Source organism: Anolis sagrei, chromosome 1 (genome assembly GCF_037176765.1).
Source record: "Anolis sagrei isolate rAnoSag1 chromosome 1, rAnoSag1.mat, whole genome shotgun sequence".
Taxonomy (NCBI): Eukaryota; Metazoa; Chordata; class Lepidosauria; order Squamata; family Dactyloidae; genus Anolis; species Anolis sagrei.
In genome coordinates, this window is record NC_090021.1 from 3,017,985 (window position 1) to 3,038,823 (window position 20,839).

General features: G+C 48.0%; 1 protein-coding gene across 1 annotated transcript in view; it reads right to left on the reverse strand.

The window, feature by feature from the left end:
• Nucleotides 1–20,839, reverse strand: part of SCARA3 (scavenger receptor class A member 3) — a 51,592-nt gene that overhangs the window by 8,265 nt on the left and 22,488 nt on the right. The window contains exons 4-7 of the mRNA XM_060754776.2: nucleotides 19,858–19,956; nucleotides 13,539–13,864; nucleotides 11,683–12,029; nucleotides 9,250–9,620 (exon numbers count right to left, since the gene is read on the reverse strand). Of these exons, the coding sequence (XP_060610759.2) occupies nucleotides 9,250–9,620; nucleotides 11,683–12,029; nucleotides 13,539–13,864; nucleotides 19,858–19,956 (1,143 nt within the window). The remainder of the gene's footprint in view (nucleotides 1–9,249; nucleotides 9,621–11,682; nucleotides 12,030–13,538; nucleotides 13,865–19,857; nucleotides 19,957–20,839) is intronic.

Here is a 20,839-nt window from a genome sequence, read left to right on the forward strand (position 1 = left end):
CCTTCCTTCCTTCCTTCCTTCCCTCCCTCCATCCCTCTTTCTCTCTTTTGTTCCTTCTCTTCTTCCTTCCCTTTCTCTTTCCTTCCTTCTTTCACTTGTTTTTGATGTGTTACCATCCTTGTGGGAGGCTTCTCTCATGTCCCCACATGGGGAGCTGGAGCTGATAGAGGGAGCTCATCCATGCTCTCCCTGGGATTCGAACCTGTGACCTGTCGGTCTTCAGTCCTGACAGAACAAGGGTTTAACGCACTGCGCCAACGGAGGCTCCAAATAATAATAATAATAATAATAATAATAATAATAATAATAGACAATTTAGACAGAAAAACAACTCATGACCTGTTGTGAGTCAGCATTCTGACACCATACCTACTACTAGTAGTAGGAGAAGAAGAAGGAGTGATGCAGAAACAGAGGAGAATTCATCCTCGCAGTGATGTTGACCGGCTCTATCTGCCAAGAAGGTCTGATGGCAGAGGACTTTTACAAGTCAAACAAGGAGTCAAAGAAGAAAAACATGATACCCTGGCAGAAGATGTCAAGGAAAGCCAAGAACCTGCTTTAACTGGAGTCAGTAATCGGAAACTTCTCAAAGCACAGCAGACAAAGAGTTAGTACTAGAAAACTGTGCTACAAATCAGAGCTGATAGCTGGCACAACAAAGCCTTGCATGGGCAGTTCCTTGACAAAATTGAAGGAAAAGTTGACAAGGAGAAGACCTGGTGATGGCTCACGAATGGAACCCGGAAGAAGGAGACGGAAGAAGGACTGATTCTTGCAGCCCAGGAGCAAGCCATCAGAACCAAGGCCATTAAGGCCAGGATTGAAAAATCAGCTGACGACCCAAAATGCAGACTGTGCAAGGAAGCGGATGAAACCATGGACCATCTCCTCAACTGTTGCAAGAAAATTGCACAGACAGACTACAAACAGAGGCACAACTCTGTGGCCCAGATGATTCACTGGAACGTATGTCACAAGTACCACCTGCCAGCAATAAAGAATTGGTGGGATCATAAACCCACAAAGGTCGTGGAAAATGAACATGGAGAAATCCTGTGGGACTTTTGAATCCAGACTGACAAAGTTTTGGAACACAATACACCAGACATCACGATTGTGGAAAAGAAAAAGGTCTGGATGATTGATGTCGCCATTCCAGGTGAGAGTTGCATTGAGGAAAAGCAACAGGAAAACCTCAGCCGCTATCAAGACCTCAAAATTTTTTTTTTTTTTTTTTCCAAGATGGCGCAGGAGCAGCACCCTCCTGTGTCCGCTCCCAAAGGGGACTAAAAATTCTCCCCCGACCTCCCGACCAGACTTTTCTTCTCCAGATCAAGTCCCATTGTGGGACTTGTGGAACTCCCAGGGAGGCACTGATAAGTCGCAAATCTGCAGCGGGGACCTTGATTTCGCCAATCTTAGCCTCGGCACGACTGTGAACTCCGGCCTCCAGCCGACATCTTGGAGGCGAGGCGAGCGGGGCCTGCATCGGCGTCCCGGCAGAGAGCGATCCAGGAGCCGAATACCAACCGGCTCCTAGCTGCGGGACTCCCTTACCCGGCCGTGATTCCAGCTGGTAGAGCCGGGTAAGCAGTGAGCCGATCGGGCCAAGCATCAGCCCGTGCCTTTCTTGCCCCCCCCCCTTCGAACTGACTGCAGCTCCTTCCTCCGGCCCTTTCGCCGCACCGGGAAAGGGCCGTTGAGACAGCGCTGGGCCGCGCCGTTTTGCCCCCCTTCCCCATCAATCGGGAGGGGCGAAGAGCGGGAGCCAGCTGATCGAGGCTCCTTTCCTCCGGCCCTTTCGCCGCACCGGGAAAGGGCCGTGAGAGTGGGCGCCAGGCCGCGCCGTTTTTGCCCCCCTCCCCCATCAATCGGGAGGGGCGAAGAGCGGGAGCCAGCTGATCGAGGCTCCTTTCCTCCGGCCCTTTCGCCGCACCGGGAAAGGGCCGTTGAGACAGCGCTGGGCCGCGCCGTTTTGCCCCCCCCCCCTCCATCAATTGGGAGGGGCGAAGAGTGAGAGTCAGCTCATCGAGGCTCCTCTTCCGGCCCCTTTCGCCGCACCGGGAAAGGGCCACGAAAGTGCGCCAAGCCGCGCCATTTTGCCCCCTTCCAACCGGGGGCGAAGAGCGGGAGCCAGTCCATCGAGGCTCCTTCCTCCAGCCCTTCGCCGTACCGGGAAGGGCCGTGAGAGAGCGCCAGGCCGCGCCATTTTGCCCTCCCCTCCTCCACCAATCGGGAGGGCGAAGAGCTGGAGCCAACAGAACGGGAGGGCTGAGAGAGAGCGCCAGGTCACTTTTGCTGCAGCGACAACGGAGGAGCTCGGAGTGTTGACAACATTTCCATCGACGTTGCTGTGAAACCTCGCCATCTGACTCTTTTAATTTTTTTTTTTTTCTACCTTCCTACTTTTCTTTTTGGCTAGTTCCTTATAGTTATTTAGCTGTATGTTGTATGTTGTTATGTTGTATGTGTGCTGCTGACTTTATTAGGGGACGAAGATTAATAGGATTATATAGACAGGAATTGGCATTAGAGGATTGGGATCGTATGAAAGGGTCTGATAGAAGTGGCCCAGGAGAGCACTTGAGACTGACTGTGGTAAGCAAGTTGAGACATAGGAAGTGTGAATGGTAGCTGGATTTATATGCTTGTAGAAATTGTGAGAGTGAGTCTGAGCTGGTGAGAGAAATGTGGTGTGTTAGGGAATGATTGATTGTGACGGATGTTAGTTGTGTAAGGGAGTGTGTTAGGGTGTGTTAGAGAATGATTGATTGTGACGGATGTTAGTTGTGTAAGGGAGCTGGTAAGAGTGGACGGTTTTAGTGGTTTGAGTGGTTCTAATATAGACATAGGAATGGCTGAAACAGAGTCTCATGTGAAGGACGCCCTTTTGCACTTTTATGACCTCCTGAAGGAATCTTTTAATCATCTGCTGCTTCAACTTAAGATCCTAAATGAGAGAATGGACCATCTTTCTAGAGACTTTGTCTCTTTACAAGGAACTTTAGTGCAATCCGATCCTCCAAGGACAGATAATCCTTTGTGTGCGGATCTGGTTAAGGATTTGGGCTCTAGTGGGGAGAATGGCACCTTGGACCCTGGTGTGGAAGAAAGAATGGATGATGAGTTGACTGAGGGTGGGGGAGGGTTGGTGGGCAGTTATAGGAATGAGAACACCAGGGAGTGGCAGCAGCCTCCGATGGGCTCCCTGAGGACAACCAACAAGGTAACATCAGATCATATGGTTCAGCCAACCGCAGCTGGTGTTCAGGACCAACATCTCCTAACAGACAATTTTGCGGTGGACATTGCTGACCTGATGATAAACAGAGGCAGATGGACTTCTAGGAGGGCGGTTTGTGTTTCATTAGCCCAAATTCTAGGAAAGAGACCACGGGAAATAAGACTGGAGGCCATTACATGGCTGTGGAGGGACTATCAATCATCTGACCGTTCCTCGCGTCTTCTAATCACACCAGAAGACAACCAGTGGCTCGGCAAGCTAATGGAAATGCAACCTTGCCTAAAGAAATGGGGCATCACCATCAGAAGGGTAGTTGTAGACCCCTTCATCCGCCCCCTTCTTGACAGCGGGGTGACTTCTCGCTCGGTTCCATCAAGCCCCCGCGAGAATTCCATAAACACCTCCCCGGTTAGGGCTCCCCCTCCTGGTTTGTACCAATTTGAGACCCCATCTGCCCCTGTTGTCCCTTTACAATTCAAGACCCCATCTACCCCAGCTGTTTTTGCACAATCAGCCACTCTCTCTCGCCCAAGGACACTCCCCCTATTCAGTCCACTTAGCTCATTTACTGACTCTCCACCCACTCCATCATCGGAAGCATCCCTATCTAACATCCAAGGGAGACTATACTCCAGCATCACTTCTTCCGAGAGTTGACTAGCCACAGGTTCTAACCAGGTGGGAGGAGGGGGGGCTGAGGAGGTGGGTTCCATCCAAGTCGTGTGGGGGAGGAGACTCGTGGGTTACCATCATCCCAGGGAGAAGCGCAATAGAGTTCTTGCGACCCTGGAGAAGGTAGGAAGTGGTAGGCGCCATGGCAGTCCCCCCAGTCTGAAGGTCCTGCTGATCAACGCCAGATCCGTTAATGGTAAGACCTCTGCCATTCAGGATTTGATCCTGGATGAGAGAGCGGATCTGGCATGCATCACAGAAACCTGGTTGGATGAGCTGGGGGGAGTAAATCTCTCCCAGCTATGCCCACCGGGTTTCGGGGTGCATCAGCAGGCCAGACAAGGGGGGCGGGGAGGAGGGGTCGCAGTGGTCTTTCGGCAATCCATCGCTGTGGCCAGATGCGCTGTACCGCAAGCACCTGGGTTTGAATGTGTCCACCTGAGGGTGGGGAACCGTGACAGTGTGGGGTTTCTGCTGGTGTACCGTCCACCCCGCGACCCAGTAGTTTCCCTGTCTGAGCTAGCGGAGGTAGTTTCTAATTCGGCCCTGATCTCCCAGCACTTGGTGGTGTTGGGAGATTTTAACATTCATGCTGAGACTTCCTTGTCAGGCGCAGCTCAGGACTTTATGGCCGCCATGACGACCATGGGACTGTCACAAATTATATCAGGACCCACCCATCAGGCTGGACACACTCTTGACCTAGTCTTTGTAGCGGACAGTGGAATGATCAGAGTGGAAGAACAAAACATCCTTCCAGTGTCATGGTCAGATCATTATCTGGTTAGCTTTAGGCTTGCTGCGACCCCTAACCTTCGCAGGGGTGGAGGACAAATTAAGATGGTCCGCCCCAGGAGACTGATGGATCCGGATGGTTTCCTGAGGAATCTTGGGGTTCTTCCTGCCATGGAACCTGGCGATCCTGTTGACGCCTTGGTCGATCTTTACAACAAGGAGATGTCCAGGGTGATAAATACGATCGCTCCCGAACGCCCCATCTCGCTGCGTCATGACAGGCCGTCTCCTTGGTTTACCGGGGAGTTGGTTGTGATGAAGCACACGAGAAGGGGGCTAGAGCGCAAGTGGAGGAAATCTCGGGACGTGTCTGATCAAGCACGGGCTAAGGCCTCTCTTAAGGCATACTCCGTGGCTATACGGGCGGCCAGGGAATCTTTCACGACCGCCCGGATAGCGTCTGCAACAAATAGGTCATCAGAACTGTTTCGGGTTGTTGGGGAGCTCCTTCACCCACCTGTGGTGGAGGAGACCCCTGACGACCCAGCAGCTCGGTGTTGCGATTTCGCACACCACTTTGCAGGCAAGGTTGCCCAGATACGTCTTGAGCTTGACTCCAATTCTATCGCAGTGCCAGGGGAGGTGACCGAGGCATCTGCTTGTCCAATTTTGTGGGATTCTTTTCGGCTTGTTCTTCCTGGGACTGTGGGGGAGGTTCTTGGGGCGGTGAGGGCGACCACCTCGGCTCTTGACCCTTGCCCATCCTGGCTTATTAAATCTGCCAAGGAGGGGTTGGTTGATTGGTTTGTGTTGATCATCAATGCATCGTTGGAGCAAGGGATCTTTCCATCCAGCTTGAAACAGGCTGTGGTTCGTCCACTCCTGAAGAAGTCATCCCTTGACTCTACGGTGCTGAACAACTACAGACCGATTTCCAACCTCCCTTTCTTGGGTAAGGTGCTGGAGCGGGTGGTTGCCCTCCAGCTCCAGAGCTTCCTGGATGACATCAATTACCTGGATCGGGCACAGTCTGGTTTCAGGCCTGGTCATGGCACCGAGACAGCCTTGGTCGCCTTGGTGGATGACCTCCGTAGAGGACTGGACCGGGGGAGTGTAACCCTGCTGGTCCTCTTGGACATCTCAGCGGCTTTCGATACCATCGATCATGGTATCCTTCTGGGTCGGCTCTCGGGGATGGGCCTTGGGGGCACGGTTCTATCGTGGCTCCGGTCCTTCCTGGAGGGACGAACCCAGATGGTGAAGCTGGGAGATGCCTGCTCGGACCCCTGGCCTTTGACCTGTGGGGTCCCGCAAGGCTCTATTCTATCTCCCATGCTTTTCAACATCTACATGAAACCGTTGGGAGAGGTCATCCGGAGTTTTGGAGTTGGGTGCCATCTCTACGCAGATGACGCACAACTCTACTACTCTTTTCCACCTAATTCCAAGGAGGCCTCTCGGGTGCTAGACGAGTGCCTGGCCGCTGTGTCTATCTGGATGAGGACGAACAAGCTGAAGATCAATCCCGACAAGACAGAGGTCCTCCTGGTTGATCGCAAACCAGACCGGGGTATAGGGTGGCAACCTGTGTTGGACGGGGTTACACTCCCCCTGAAGCCACAGGTCCGCAGTTTGGGAGTCCTCCTGGATTCATCGCTTACGCTTGAGGCTCAGGCGTCGGCGGTGGCCGGGGGGGCTTTTGCACAACTGAGACTTGTGCGCCAGCTGCGACCGTACCTCGCGAAGGCTGATCTGGCCGGGGTGGTCCATGCCTTAGTCACCTCTAGACTGGACTACTGCAATGCGCTCTACGTAGGGCTGCCCTTGAAAACGGCTCGGAAATTCCAACTGGTCCAACGGGCAGCAGCCAGGATGTTAACTGGGGCCCCTTACAGAGAGAGGTCAACCCTCCTGTTCAAGGAGCTCCACTGGCTGCCGTTTATTTACCGAGCCCAATTTAAGGTGCAGGTGCTTACCTACAAAGCCCTGAACGGTTTGGGACCTTCCTACCTTCGAGACCGCATCACAGTCTACGAACCCACACGCTCGCTCCGATCATCAGGAGAGGCCCTGCTCGTGATCCCACCCGCCTCGCAGGCGCGTTTGGTGGGGACGCGGGACAGGGCCTTCTCTGTGGTGGCCCCCCGCCTCTGGAATGCCCTCCCGAAAGATCTCAGACAGGCTCCCACCTTGGCGGTTTTTAGAAAAAACCTGAAAACCTGGCTATTCCAACGTGCTTTCTCAGATTAGGAACCCCACTATCAAAGCCCAGAAGCACTTTAGTAGAGTCAAGACCATTCGCAACGCACACCGCACTTTTACTTTAATCTTATATCCCCCGACACTTTTTTCAGCACTTTTAACCCTGTACCCCACTCCAGCCGGCTCAGTTTCTTTTAATATGTCCTGTTGTATTGTGTATTGCCACTGTTTTCTGCTTTAACTGTTTTATTTGCTATGTTTTTGTATTGTTGTATTGTGGTATTGTGTTGTGCTGGGTTCCGGCCTGTTGTAAGCCGCATCGAATCCCTTTGGGAGATGCTAGCGGGGTACAAATAAAGTTTAATAATAATAATAATAAAAAAAAATCAAACTGGAAAGGCTCTGAATGCATCATCCAGTCCAGGTGGTCCCAGTGGTGATGGGCACACTGGGTGCCCTGCCAAAAGATCTCAGCTGGCATTTGGAAACAATAAACATCGACAAAATCACAATCTGTCAACGGCAAAAGGCCACCTGACTTGGATCTGCGCACATCATTCGAAAATACATCACAGAATCCTACACGCTTGGGAAGGGTTCAACTTGTGATTTTGTGATACGAAATCCAGCAGAGAGACCTCGTTTGCTGTGACAAACTGTGCTTTTGTGTCAGTAAAAGCCCTCCTGACAGATGCCCACCAGCCTCTGTTTCTTCAATGTGGATGCACCCTCCCACTTGGAAACCTGAAGCATCCCCCGGGAAGCAACCACCCAACTTTGGATAATTACAACTCCAAAACCAAATAACTTGTGCCTTCGGGGATTTGGGCCCAATGTCTCATTGGAATCTCTTTTCTTGGGAATCCATAGACTCCTTTGCAGCACAGAATCAAACTACAAGAGAGGAGATTCCATCTGAACATTAGGAAGAACTTCCTGACTGTGAGAGCCGTTCAGCAGTGGAACTCTCTGCCCCGGAGTGTGGTGGAGGCTCCTTCTTTGGAAGCTTTTAAACAGAGGCTGGATGGCCATCTGTCAGGGGTGATTTGAATGCAATATTCCTGCTTCTTGGCAGAATGGGGTTGGACTGGATGGCCCATGAGGTCTCTTCCAACTCTTTGATTCTATGATTCTATGATTCTATGAATCACACAGCTGAAAGGGGCACCCAAAGGCCATCTCCTCTGCAGAACAGAATCACAGAGTTGAAAGGGACACCTAAGGGCCATCCAGACCAACCACCTTCTGCCAGTCATAATCAAAGCCCTCCCAACAGATGACCACGCAGCCTATCTTTATTCCATAGCACAGACATACCCCTTCAACATGGACATCTCATTGCACTATTACGGGGAAAACCAGCTGATCCCTAATCTATCTAAGACACAGACATGTGCCTTTCACTTTAAGAACAGACAAGCATCCTGAGTTCTGAGGATCACCTGGGAAGGAATCCCACTGGAGCATTGCAGCACACCCAAATACCTTGGAGTCATTCTGGACCGTGCTCTGACCTACAAGAAGCACTGCCTGAACATCAGACAAAAAGTAGGTGCTAGAAACAATATCATACGAAAGCTGATTGGCACAACCTGGGGATCACAACCAGACACAGTGAAGACATCTGCCCTTGCCCTATGCTACTCTGCTACTGAGTACGCATGTCCGGTGTGGAACACATCTCACCATGCTAAAATGGTGGATGTGGCTCTTAATGAGACATGACGCATCTGCGCCCTACACCACTGGAGAAATTACACTGTTTAGCCGGTATCGCACCACCTGACATCCGCCGGGAAGTAGCAGCCAATAGCGCAAGGACCGAGGTAGTGACATCTCCAGCTTATCCCTTGTTTGGGTATCAGCCAGCACGTCAACGACTTAAATCAAGAAATAGTTTTCTAAGATCTACAGAGACACTCGCTGGAACACCTCAGCAAGCAAGAGTCCAAAAGTGGCAGGCTCAAACCCAGAACCTCAACCAATGGGTGATACCAAATGAGAGACTCCCCCCTGGGCACACAGAGAACTGGGTGACTTGGAAGGTGCTGAACAGACTGCACTCTGGCACCACGAGATGCAGAGCCAACCTTCAGAAATGGGGCCACAAAGTGGAATCCTCGACATGCAACATGTGTAGAGAAGAGCAAACTGCAGACCACCTGCAGCAATGCAACCTGCCACATGCACAATGGGGGACCTTCTTGCGGCAACACCAGAGGCACTCCAAGTGGCCAGATACTGGTCAAAGGACATTTAATCCACTACTTAGCTTGCAAACTTTGTGTTTTGTTTGTTTGTTTGTTAAAAAATGCAATACAACTGTTTGGTTTACTCCTGACATGATAAATAAATAAATCCCATTGCATTATCCTCTCCACTTGGGCACTCACCTCGCAAGATGGTGACGTTCCGGAGGATCTCCCCATGCCGGACGTCGACCACCTTCATCTCCTCCATGACCATGGAGAGGTTGCGGATGTCGAAATCCAGGCGGGCGCTGAGCAGGCTGAACCGCTCCCGCAGGAGGTCTGTGGTGCCGAGCATGAGCTCTACCGACTTGTTCAGGTAGTAGAGCTCCTCGGCTTGTGTGTGGAAGCCCAGCGTGCAGGAGAGCCGCACGTCATCCAGGTACTTGAGCATGCTGTGGACGTGGCTGTCAGTGGCATTGATGTTGGCGAAGATGGTGCCGATCTCGATCTCGTGGGAAACCATGCGCCCCTCCAGGGTCTCAAAGTGCTCCGCTGTCCGGTTCTGGGTGTATCTAACAAGATGGGGTTCAAACAGGGAGAAAGGTGAGATACTCTACTTTATTTATTTATTTATTTGTTATTTGAACTTCTATGCGGCCACTCCCCTGGGGCTCGGAGCGGCTTACAAGACTGGCTAAAATCTAACAAAATTTAAAAAGCAATTTAAAACAATTTAAAAACAGCAATATCAAAGGCCAAAGGCCTGTCGAAACAGGTATGTCTTCCATGCCCTGCGGAAAGCTGGTAAGTCCCGCAAGGCACGGACTTCAGGTGGCAGAGTATTCCAGAGGGATGGTGCCACTGCTGTGAAGGCTCTGCATCTGGTTGCTATTAGACGCAAGGTCTTGACACTGGGGATTTCCAATAGATCTTGGTCCTCAGAACGGAGGGATCTCTGGGGTTGGGAGGGGGTGAGGCGGTCCCTCAGATACATCGGCCCCAGACCATGCAAGGCCTTCAAGGTGAGTACCGTCCATCACTTTGAAAGTGATCCGGTGCTCAATCGGTAACCAATGCAGCTGGAGTCAGATTGGTGTGATGTGGCATCTCATTGGAATTCCCGCAAGAAGCCGAGCAGCTGCATTTTGTACCAACTTGAGCTTCCGGATCACCAACAGAGGAAGGCCAATGTAGAGGGCGTTACAGTAGTCCAGTCTTGAGATGACCATTGCCTGGACCACCATAGCTAGGTCGTCCCTGGACAGGGAGGGGGCCAGCCGTCTAGCCTGCCGCAGGTGAAAAAAGGCAGTTCTGCTAACGCCGGAGACCTGGGCCTCCATTGTCAGCAGAGGGTCCAAAAGGACTCCCAGACTCTTGACCAACAAGGACGGGCGTAGCGCCTCGCCATCCAGGTTAGGCAGCTGGACATCCCCACTGCCCGGTTGACCCAGCCATAGGATCTCCGTCTTTGCTGGATTCACCCTCAACCTGCTGGCACGCAGCCATCCAGTCACGGCCTCGAGGCACTGATGGAAACAATCGGGTGCAGAGTCCGGTCGGCCTTCCATCTTCAGCAGCAGCTGAGTGTCATCGGCGTACTGGTAACACTCAAACAGCCCAAAACCTCGATCCAGCTGAGCAAGTGGTCGCATAGAGATGTTAAACAACAGACGGGAGAGAATGGCCCCCTGAGGAACCCCACAAGACAGAGGGGACCTCTCAGAGACCAGGCCTCCCTTCTCCACTCGCTGTCCACAGTGGTGAAGAAAGGAGGACAGCCAGTTTAAAGCTCTCCCCCTGACTCCAGCAACAGCAAGATGGTGCGTCAAAAGATTGTGGTCGACTGTGTCAAATGCTGCTGTGAGATCCAACAACACAAGCAGCGCTGACCCGCCCTGGTCAAGCTGGCATCGAAGGTGATCCATGATGGAGACCAGCACAATCTCTGTCCCATGCCCCGCACGGAAGCCGGATTGGAAGGCCAGGCATGGGCAAACTTGAGCCCTCCAGGTGTTTGGGACTTCAGCTCCCACAATTCCTAGCAGCTTACCAATGGAGGGGACATAAGAGGGAGACTCAGAGGATCAAAGGTTTGGGGACCATGAATCGCTCTGAGGAGCGTCTTAAAGAGCTGGGTCTGTTCAGCCTCCAGAAGAGAAGGTTGAGAGGAGACATGAGAGCTATGTATAAATATGTGAAAGGGTGTCATAAGGAAGAGGGGACAGGCTTGTTTTCTGCTGCCCTGGAAACTAGGACTCAGTGTAGCCATGGGTTCAAATGACAACAGAGGAGATTCCACTCCCAGAACATTAGGAAGAACTTCCTGACCGTAAGAAGATATGTTCAACAGTGGAACTCTCTGCCTCAGAGTCCATTGGAGTCTCCTTCCTTGGAGGCTTTTAAACAGAGGCTAGATAGCCATCTGTCAGAGATACTTTGTGCTCTTCCTGCATGGAAGAAGGAGTTGGACTAGATGTCCCATGTGGTCTCTTCCCACTCTATGATTCTATGATAAAAAATCTCCTGTCTCTGGTAACTAATTTGGGACCAAAGGTGCTGAAGATTTATTATCAGCTTTCCGGTGAAAAAGGGAAACAGGATCTGGGTGATTTCATTCCCTCCCTGTACGCCTACCTGGCATGGTACTGGAGGTCGTGCATGTTCTCCTCCTGGTCGTCCAGGAAGGAGGAGATGTTGTCCAGCTGCAGCTGCAGACTCATCACTTGTAGGGCCAAGTCGTGCATCCCTTCTGAGTTCTGACCGATCCGCTGGGAGGCAATGCCCAGGCCGCTCTGGAGGCTCTTGACCAAGTCCCCAGTTTTGGCCGAGGTGGCCCTCAGGCTGCTGAAGAGGCGGGTGTAGTCCTGCCACTCTGCCACCATCCTCTGCAGGGTCAGGGTCTCCTCCTCGGTCTTGCGCTGGACGGCCTGCAGCCACTCAGAGGCCTGCTCTGAGGAGAAGTTCATATGTTGGACAGCCGCCTGTGTGGTGGATAAATATGATGATATGGTTTGAATGGAACTGTATTAAAGGAGTATGAATGAGGCACAATTGGGCTGAAGTGTTGTGGCTGAGATGTTCTCTGATGATGAGGATGATGGGATTCAGATTCCTGGCTCTTTTTCTGTGCCTCAGATCTCTGGGCCTGCTTCTAGGTCTTTTTCTGAGGCCACAGACAGTGCAGAGTCAGACAGTGCAGTCAACACAGAGGTTTTCAGTAGAAAAGAATTTTAACAAAGGAGATAGCGAACAGGTGGAGAGGCATTTGCCTCCTTCCCACGCTGATACTAAAAGTACTGAAAGCCTTGACAGTGACCTGACGTGGCAAGCTCATCTTGATTTGCGGGTCAGGCGGAGTTTTCGCCTGGCCAGCAGACGAGAAGCCAGCTCGGGGAAAGGTCATCGCAATGCTTTCATGTTGGTGAGAGCGTAATGTTTTCATGTTAGAAAGGTATTTAGGCTTCTTGCAAACTAAGAGAGAGCGTCAGTTCAACGTAACTTATTAGCCTGAAAGCTTCATGGAATAACCTGTGGGTCCCTAGATGTTTTGGCCTACAACTCCCATAAATCCCAGCCATTTTACTAGCTGTTAGGTTTTCTGGGAAGGTCAAAACATCTGAGGACCCACAGGTTGAGAATCACTGCAGTAGGTTGTTTGTGTATCCAATGTAGCTATAGATCAGGCATGGGCAAACTTTGGCCCTCTAGGTGTTTTGGACTTCAACTCCCACAATTCCTAAGAGCCTCAGGCCCTTTTCTTTTTCCCCTCAGTTGCTTAAGCGGAAAAGAAAATGGAAAAAAAAGGAAAGGGCCTGAGGCTGGTAGAAATGGGGGGGGGGGGAGTCCAAAACACCTGGAGAGAGGGCCAAAGTTGGCCCATGCCACGTATATAGTATGTGTGTTTACCTTCTTTCTCTGTGTTGCTCTGTGGTAATGAAAGAGTCTTTGGGTGAAATTTGCAAATTGTAAGCAAGAGGCTTTGAATGAAATTAACAGCAAAAGAGAAACATACCCTTTCTCTGTAGAAAAGGAGCAACAGGGAAGAAAATGTTTTTAAGAAACAAGATGTGACATGTAGAGGTCAGAAGTTGTGTTGTGGTTAAGTTCAAAGGTTGTGGTTAAGCGCAGCATCTGCAGGTACAAGAAGGTACTTTCCATTAAAAGGTCAAGGGAGAGGGGCTGGAAAGAGAGTACTTTCCATGACCTATTACTTGAGTATAAAAGTCAGCAGAAAAAGAGGAGGGGTGCGGCAGTCACTTGAAGGGTAGCATCTGCGTATGCTGCCAGGCTGTCCATCTTCTTCATAAAGAAACTAAAATAAACCTTGTTTTTTGATCTTTTTTGGGACTGTCTCCTTCCTTACGTGTTCCCGTGATGTGGACCTAAGAAGACCCAATTTAGAATCTCTAACCGTAATACTCTGTTTCACTGTGAACAAAATAAAATAATCTTTAAAATGCTTTTTAGAGTTTAACAAGTATTCATGGTACCTGGATGTCGAAGCACTCCTCCAAAAGTTCCTTCAAGGAGCCACCCAGCTCTGCGGAGACGGCCTGCCAGCCCCGCACCTGCGCCAGGTAGAGGCCCAGGCTCTGGTTGACCTGCTGCAGGGCCAAGAAGCAAGCGTCCACCTCCTCGGTCAGCTTGTTGCTGGCCGAGGTCAGCTGCCGGTGGGTCTGCCCGGCCCGGTCCAGCAACGCCTCTTGGGCCAAGAGTTTCTTCTGGATCTCCTCCATCCCTGCTTGCAGTTTGCTGATTTCAAGCCCGATTGGAGCCGTTTCGTGACACAAGGAGCAGTTGCCGGCAGATTTCTGGTCTGGACGGAGAAAAAGTGGGGTCAGAATGGGATACATTCACATTGTAGGAAAATGGAGAAATCCGAGAAAGGGGTGACAGGAAAAAAATATGAATGGATGATTCAGGATAACAAATACATGGAAAGAAGAATACAACATATATGGCAGAAAGAAGGCTCTATCAGAATATCAGAAAGGGATAACCAGTAACGCGTGGCAGGGGACGGCTAGTCTATATAAATAAAAATGTAATGTTCGTTTGTAGGATTAGCATAACTATAAAACCACTGGACGAATTGACACCAAATTTGGACACAAGGCACCTCTCAGGCCAATGAGTGACCATCACTCATAAAAACACTGGAACACACAGCAGAAGGGACTTAAAAAGCAAAAAACAAAAACAAAAAATGCATTAGAACACATGGGCAAAACTACATATATACACATATGCACAAATATATAAATCCAAAAATGTGACCTTGCATTATTATCATAGAATCACAGAATCAAAGAGTTGGAAGAGACCTCCTGGGCCATCCAGTCCAACCCCATTCTGCCAAAAAGCAGGAACATTGCATTCAAATCACCCCTGACAGATGGCCATCCAACCTCTGTTTAAAAGCTTCCAAAGAAGGAGCCTCCACCACACTCCCTCCGGGGCAGAGAGTTCCACTGCTGAACGGCTCTCACAGTCAGGAAGTTCTTCCTCGTGTTCAGATGGAATCTCCTCTCTTGTAGTTTGAAGCCATGTTCCCCTTGCGTCCTAGTCTCCAGGGAAGCAGAAAGGAAGCTTGCTCCCTCCTCCCTGTGGCTTCCTCTCACATATTTATACATGGCTATCATATCTCCTTTCAGCCTTTTCTTCTTCAGGCTAAACATGCCTAACTCCTTAAGCCGCTCCTCATAGGGCTTGTTCTCCAGACCCTTGATCATTTTAGTCTCCCTCCTCTGGACACATTCCAGCTTGTCAATATCTCTCTTGAATTGTGGTGCCCAGAATTGGACACAATATTCCAGGTGTGGTCTAACCAAAGCGGAATAGAGCATGGGGAGCATGACTTCCCTAGATCTAGACACTAGGCTCCTCTTGATTCAGGCCAAAATCCCATTGGCTTTTTTTGCCGCCGCATCACATTGTTGGCTCATGTTTAACTTGTTTTCCACGAGGACTCCAAGATCTTTTTCACCCGTACTGCTCTCGAGCCATTGCTTTGAAAGGTGGCTTTTTTTAATCCTTTGCCCTTGAGTCCATTTACTTAGGATGGCCCTGTTAAGCAATTTGTTTTGACAAATGTCTATTTTCTTTTTGTCCTGACCATGAGTCAGAAAAAAATGTCCTGATTTTATTTTATTTTTTATTTTTTTGCAGAGGCCTGTAAAATCCACACTGGCCCCAAAATGCCTACGGTTTTGCTGACGGACAACAAAACTTTCTCAATGACTCATTTGCTTGTTTGGCAGGAAAGATTTGTTATTTTATTTCTCTTTTTTTTTGCTCAGCAATTAAGCCCAGGTCTGGTGCTTTCCTGGATTACATTTCCCCCCGTTTCGCCATTTTATCAATTTCCTCTTATTTACCGATTCTGCAAAAAAGTTTCCACCTACTTTCTGCAGTCTGGTGCCTTCCAGATGTGGCTCTGGGATGATGGGGTTTGTAATTCAACACATCTGGAAGGTTTCAGATTGGGGAAGCTGGTGGAAATTTCACTTCTGGGTAAAGCTACAGAATTGTTGTTATTATTTGATACACAACAAGATGAGTACACAGCGAACAAGATCACTCTGCTGGCTGATGTATTGGATCCCACTGATATCAGAGATGACTCTGTAAAAGATAGTTCAAAACCAAGGAATTCATAGTTTTGACAAGGACACCAGGCTGGAATGATCCCATAATTCCGTATCTTGGGAACCTAAGGCTCTTTCCATGGCCCCTCATGGTAATGCCCCTGTAACCCACACTTTATGGACTTTCTATGAACTTTTAGAAACCTTTAATAAACTTTTCATGGACTTTGGAACTCTTATGGACGCTATACCAAACTCTTATAAACATTTATGATGTTTCACCGATCTATATGAACTAGGCTTGGGCAATCCATGGTTCTAAATGGTTCTAAAGTACTTACAAAACTAAAGTTCTGGTGATGAAAATTTCAAAACTCACAAAACTCTCAAAATTTCATTATAAATGGCAGTTCCTAATTGGTTCTGTCATAAAAATCACCAATAATGAAATAATAATTACATTTTGAAAGTTTTGTTAGAGTTCTGAAATTTTCACCACCAGAACTTTAGTTTTGTAAGTACTTTAGAACCATTTAGAACCATGGATTGCCCAAGCCTAATATGAACCTTTGATGGACTGTAGAGGGAGGGAGGGCTGGCATGATTCCCTTTGCAGTTTGCATGATTTTACCCCTTATGAACCCCTTGTATGGTCCCCCTTTCCCATATCCCTATATGAAATATGAAGAAATGCCACTTTTCATAAACCCAGCACCTCATGGCTTCAGGAAGCCTTTTTCTCATATCCTGGGCCAGCTAATCCCTAGACTCACCAGAAACTCTGCATGAATGGTAAAACAATGGCTCTTATTTCCTCAGACCTCGGAGAGCCAAAGGCTAGCCCATCTGGGATTTAGGACCTATGGACAATTTAATCGCCTTACATAAAGGTGACATCCTGCCTGTGAGGGATTAGGTTTCACCACAGCTTCTTTCCCATTGAATCTAGAGAAGTCATGCTCCCCATGCTCTATTCTGCTTTGGTTAGACCACACCTGGAATATTGTGTCCAATTCTGGGCACCACAATTCAAGAGAGATATTGACTCTAAGCTGGAATGTGTCCAGAGGAGGGCGACTAAAATGATCAAGGGTCTGGAGAACAAGCCCTATGAGGAGCGGCTTAAGGAGCTGGGCATGTTTAGCCTGAAGAAGAGAAGGCTGAGAGGAGATATGATGAGAGCCATGTATAAATATGTGAGGGGAATTCCTAGGGAGGAGGAGGGAGCAAGCTTGTTTTCTGCTTCCCTGGAGACTAGGACGCAATGGAGCCATGGCTTCAAACTACAAGAGAGGAGATTCCATCTGAACATGAGGAAGAACTTCCTGACTGTGAGAGCCGTTCAGCAGTGGAACTCTCTGCCCCAGAGTGTGGTGGAGGCTCCTTCTTTGGAAGCTTTTAAACAGAGGCTGGATGGCCATCTGTCAGGGGTGATTTGAATGCAATATTCCTGCTTCTTGGCAGAATGGGGTTGGACTGGATGGTGGCACAGGAGGTCTCTTCCAACTCTTTCATTCTATGATTCTATGAATCCATTCCTCCAGCCGATACCAGTCTCAAATATCATCTACAAATCCCATATCCACGACCTAAGGACAACAAAAGCGTCTGGCTTTCGAGTCAGTCTAAGATGTATTCTCCAGGAACTTACACTAGGGAAAAGCTATCGCTGGCAATTATACAAACATTAGTCACTTAATCCTGTCATCTTTTCCTCCCAGTTCATTGTTTCCCACCCAGACCACATCCTCTCTTCCCATTGGCTGAGAGGCCGAAGCGGCACTGGCTCGCTGATTGGCTAAGGTGCAGCCAAGCCAGCCGCGCCTCCCAGCCAGCTGATGACTCCATCCAATCAGTGCGAAGCTGGTGAGGGGGGCGGGAGCAGGAAATTTGAATTTGACAGCTCTGTTTCCTCTATATAAACTGTATTGTTTTGCCTTGTGGGTTATGTCAGCTCCTGGGCAAATGAATGAAATAAACATCTCAGTGGCATTTTCTTCAACTTGGTGAGATTTATTGGAAAAATAGGGAAATGTCTTTCAGGTGCTTTCTATCTCACCAGGGTTAATGGATAATCTTTGTTGGGTCTGGCCAGTCTCTGCCTTCAAAGCAAGGCTTCCCAAATACATGTTCGACTTCGCCATGTCGGACACTTCCTAAGTGCCTAGGACTGTGTGATGTATTAGCAAATAATGCATGCAGATTCCAGTAAGGTGGCCTTTTGCAGCTGACAGATGGTAATTTTGTCAGCACTGATTGTTTTAAGTGCAGGCCAAGGTCTTTAGGAACTGGACCCAGTGTGCCGATCACCACTGGGACCCCCTTGACTGGCTTTTGCCAGAGTCTTTGCAGTTCAATCTTTAAATCCTAGTATAGTGACAGCTTTTCCAGTAGCTTATTATTGTATTACCCCACTTTTCTTTCTAGATCAGATATCATCATCATCATCATCATATTTGTACCCCACTTTTCTCTGGATCAAGTCTTATTATTATTCCACTTTTCTATCTAGATCAGATATTATTACTATTATTATTATTATTATTATGTTTTTGGAGGCTTTCATGGCTGGAATCACTGAGTTGCTGTGAGTTTTTCATGCTGCATGGCCATGTTCCAGCAGCATTCTTTCCTGATGTTTCGCCTGTATCTGTGGCTAATGGCATCTTCATAGGATCTGATGAGAGTCACGAAGGTGGAATGTATATATCCCTATGGAATAATGTCCACGGTGGGAGGAAGAACCCTTGTCTGTTGAAAGCAAGTGTGAATGTTGCAATTAGCAAGCTTGAATTAGCACTGAGTAGCCATGAAGCTGTAAAGTCAATCAGTGAGGGGGTCTGCATAGAGATAGCCTGGCCTTTGTTGTTTGGAGGCATCCTCTGTTTGGGAGGTGTTAACTGGCACTTGGATTTTGTTCATTTTCATGGTTTCCTCCTTTCTGTTGAAATTGCTTACATGCTTGTGGATTTCAATGGCTCCCAAACAAAGGGTGCCTCCAGGCAACAGAGGCCAGGCTACTTCTATGCCGATACCCTCTCTGATTGACTTGGCAAACTTCATGGCTATTCTGCTCATTCAAGCTTGCTCTTTGCAACATTCACACCTGCTTCAAACAGACAAGGGTTCTTTCTCCCACCCTGGACATTCCACACATACACATATATCGATAATAATATTATAATGTAATACAATATACTAATAATAATACAATATAAGAATTATATATTGTATATTACATGTAATATTACTAATAATATTACAGGATAGTGGTATAATACAATATAGTAATATATAATACTAATATTGTGCTGTGCTAATAATATATTGTATACACATATAATATTGATAATAATGTTATAATGCAATACAATATAATACTAATAATGATACAATATAATTACAACAGCAAAACAACAGAGAGTAAACAATCAGGCACATCAAATCACCTCTCAACAAAAGATTCCCCCAGGCACTGCCAGGCCATTATATGCTAATCAAGGTGGTCAGTTGAAACATTCCCACCTAGCTCCAGCAGACAAGAGTCCTTTGTCCCACCCTGGTCATTCCATAGATACATAAACCCATTTTCCTACTTCCAACAGACCTCACTACTTCTGAGGATGCTTGCCATAGATGCAGGCGAAACATCAGGAGAAAATGCCTCTAGAACATAGTCATATAGCCCGGAAAACCTACAACAACCCAATGATTCCGGCCATGAAAGCCTCCGACAATACAATACAATATAATAATTATATATTCCACATTACATGTAATATTACTAATAATACTACAATATAGCGGCATAGTACAATATGGGAATGTATGGTACTAATATTGTGCTATACTAATAATATATTGTATTTACATATAACTTGTAAGCCGCTCTAAGTCCCCTTCGGGGTGAGAAGGGCGGCATATAAATGTTGTAAATAAATACACAAACAAATATATATACACTCCACTTGCCTCACCTCCAACAGGCCTCTGAGGATACCATTAGCTACGAATGCGGTCAAAATGTCAGGAGATAATGCTGCTGAAACATGGCCATACAAACTCACAGCAACCCAGAAGCCGTTAATGTTTGCCCATGATGCTGGCCAGGACTCCAAAGCCCATCCGCCTGGTGGTGGAAGTCTATTTTGCTGCAAGCTTTATGGAAAGCAGCCTCTGTGTGCATGGAGCATACCCGAGGCAGTGGCTTCGTTGTTCCTACCTAGTTCCTGGAGGTTCCCTTGGACCGAACTCAGCATCTTCTCATAGTAGGCCTGAGTGGAGTCAACGTCGCCAGCGATGGAGTCCACCTTCTTGAAAACTGCAAGGAAGAGACCCCAAATGAGCATCTTTACAAATAAATCAACTAAAATATAGTGTTGTTGTTGTTGAGCACGATAACCTCCTCTTCAAAAGATTTACAGTTCACCAAGGGCTCAGAAATAATCAAGCATGAGCAAACTTTGGCCCTCCAAGTGTTTTGGATTTCAACTTCCACCGGCTGTTAGGAATTGTGGGAGTTGAAGTCCAAAACACCTGGAGAGACAAAATTTGCCCATTTCTGAGCTATATGTTTCACTTAAAGCTGAGAGGTTGCTACTTACAAGAACAGGGGCTTATAATGTGTTTGTGTTAAGCCTGTAGGTTGACAGCCAAGCTAATAATAATAATAATAATAATAACAACAACAACAATATGATATTATAATTATATATTTTATATTGTGTGTAATATTACAAAATAAGGGTATAGTACAATATAGCAATATATAATACTGATATTGTACTATGCTAATAATATAATATATTGTATGTATATATATATATATATATATATATATATATCTTGTAAGCTGCTATATATCTTGTAGTCATTTGGGTTTGCAGTGCTCCTGAGTCCCCTTCGGGGTGAGAAAGGCGGCATATCAATGTCGCAAATAAATAAATAAATAATTTTTGAGTACCCAAATCATAGAATCATAGAGCTGGAAGAGACCTCGTAGGCCATCCAGTCCAACCCCATTCTGCCAAGAAGCAGGAAAATCGCATTCAAAGCACCCCCAACAGACGGCCATCCAGTCTCTGTTCAAAAGCCTCCAAAGAAAGAGCCTCCACCACACTCCGGGCAGAGAGTTCCACTGCTGAACAGCTCTCACGATCAGGAAGTTCTTCCTAATGTTCAGGTGGAATCTCCTTTCCTGAAGT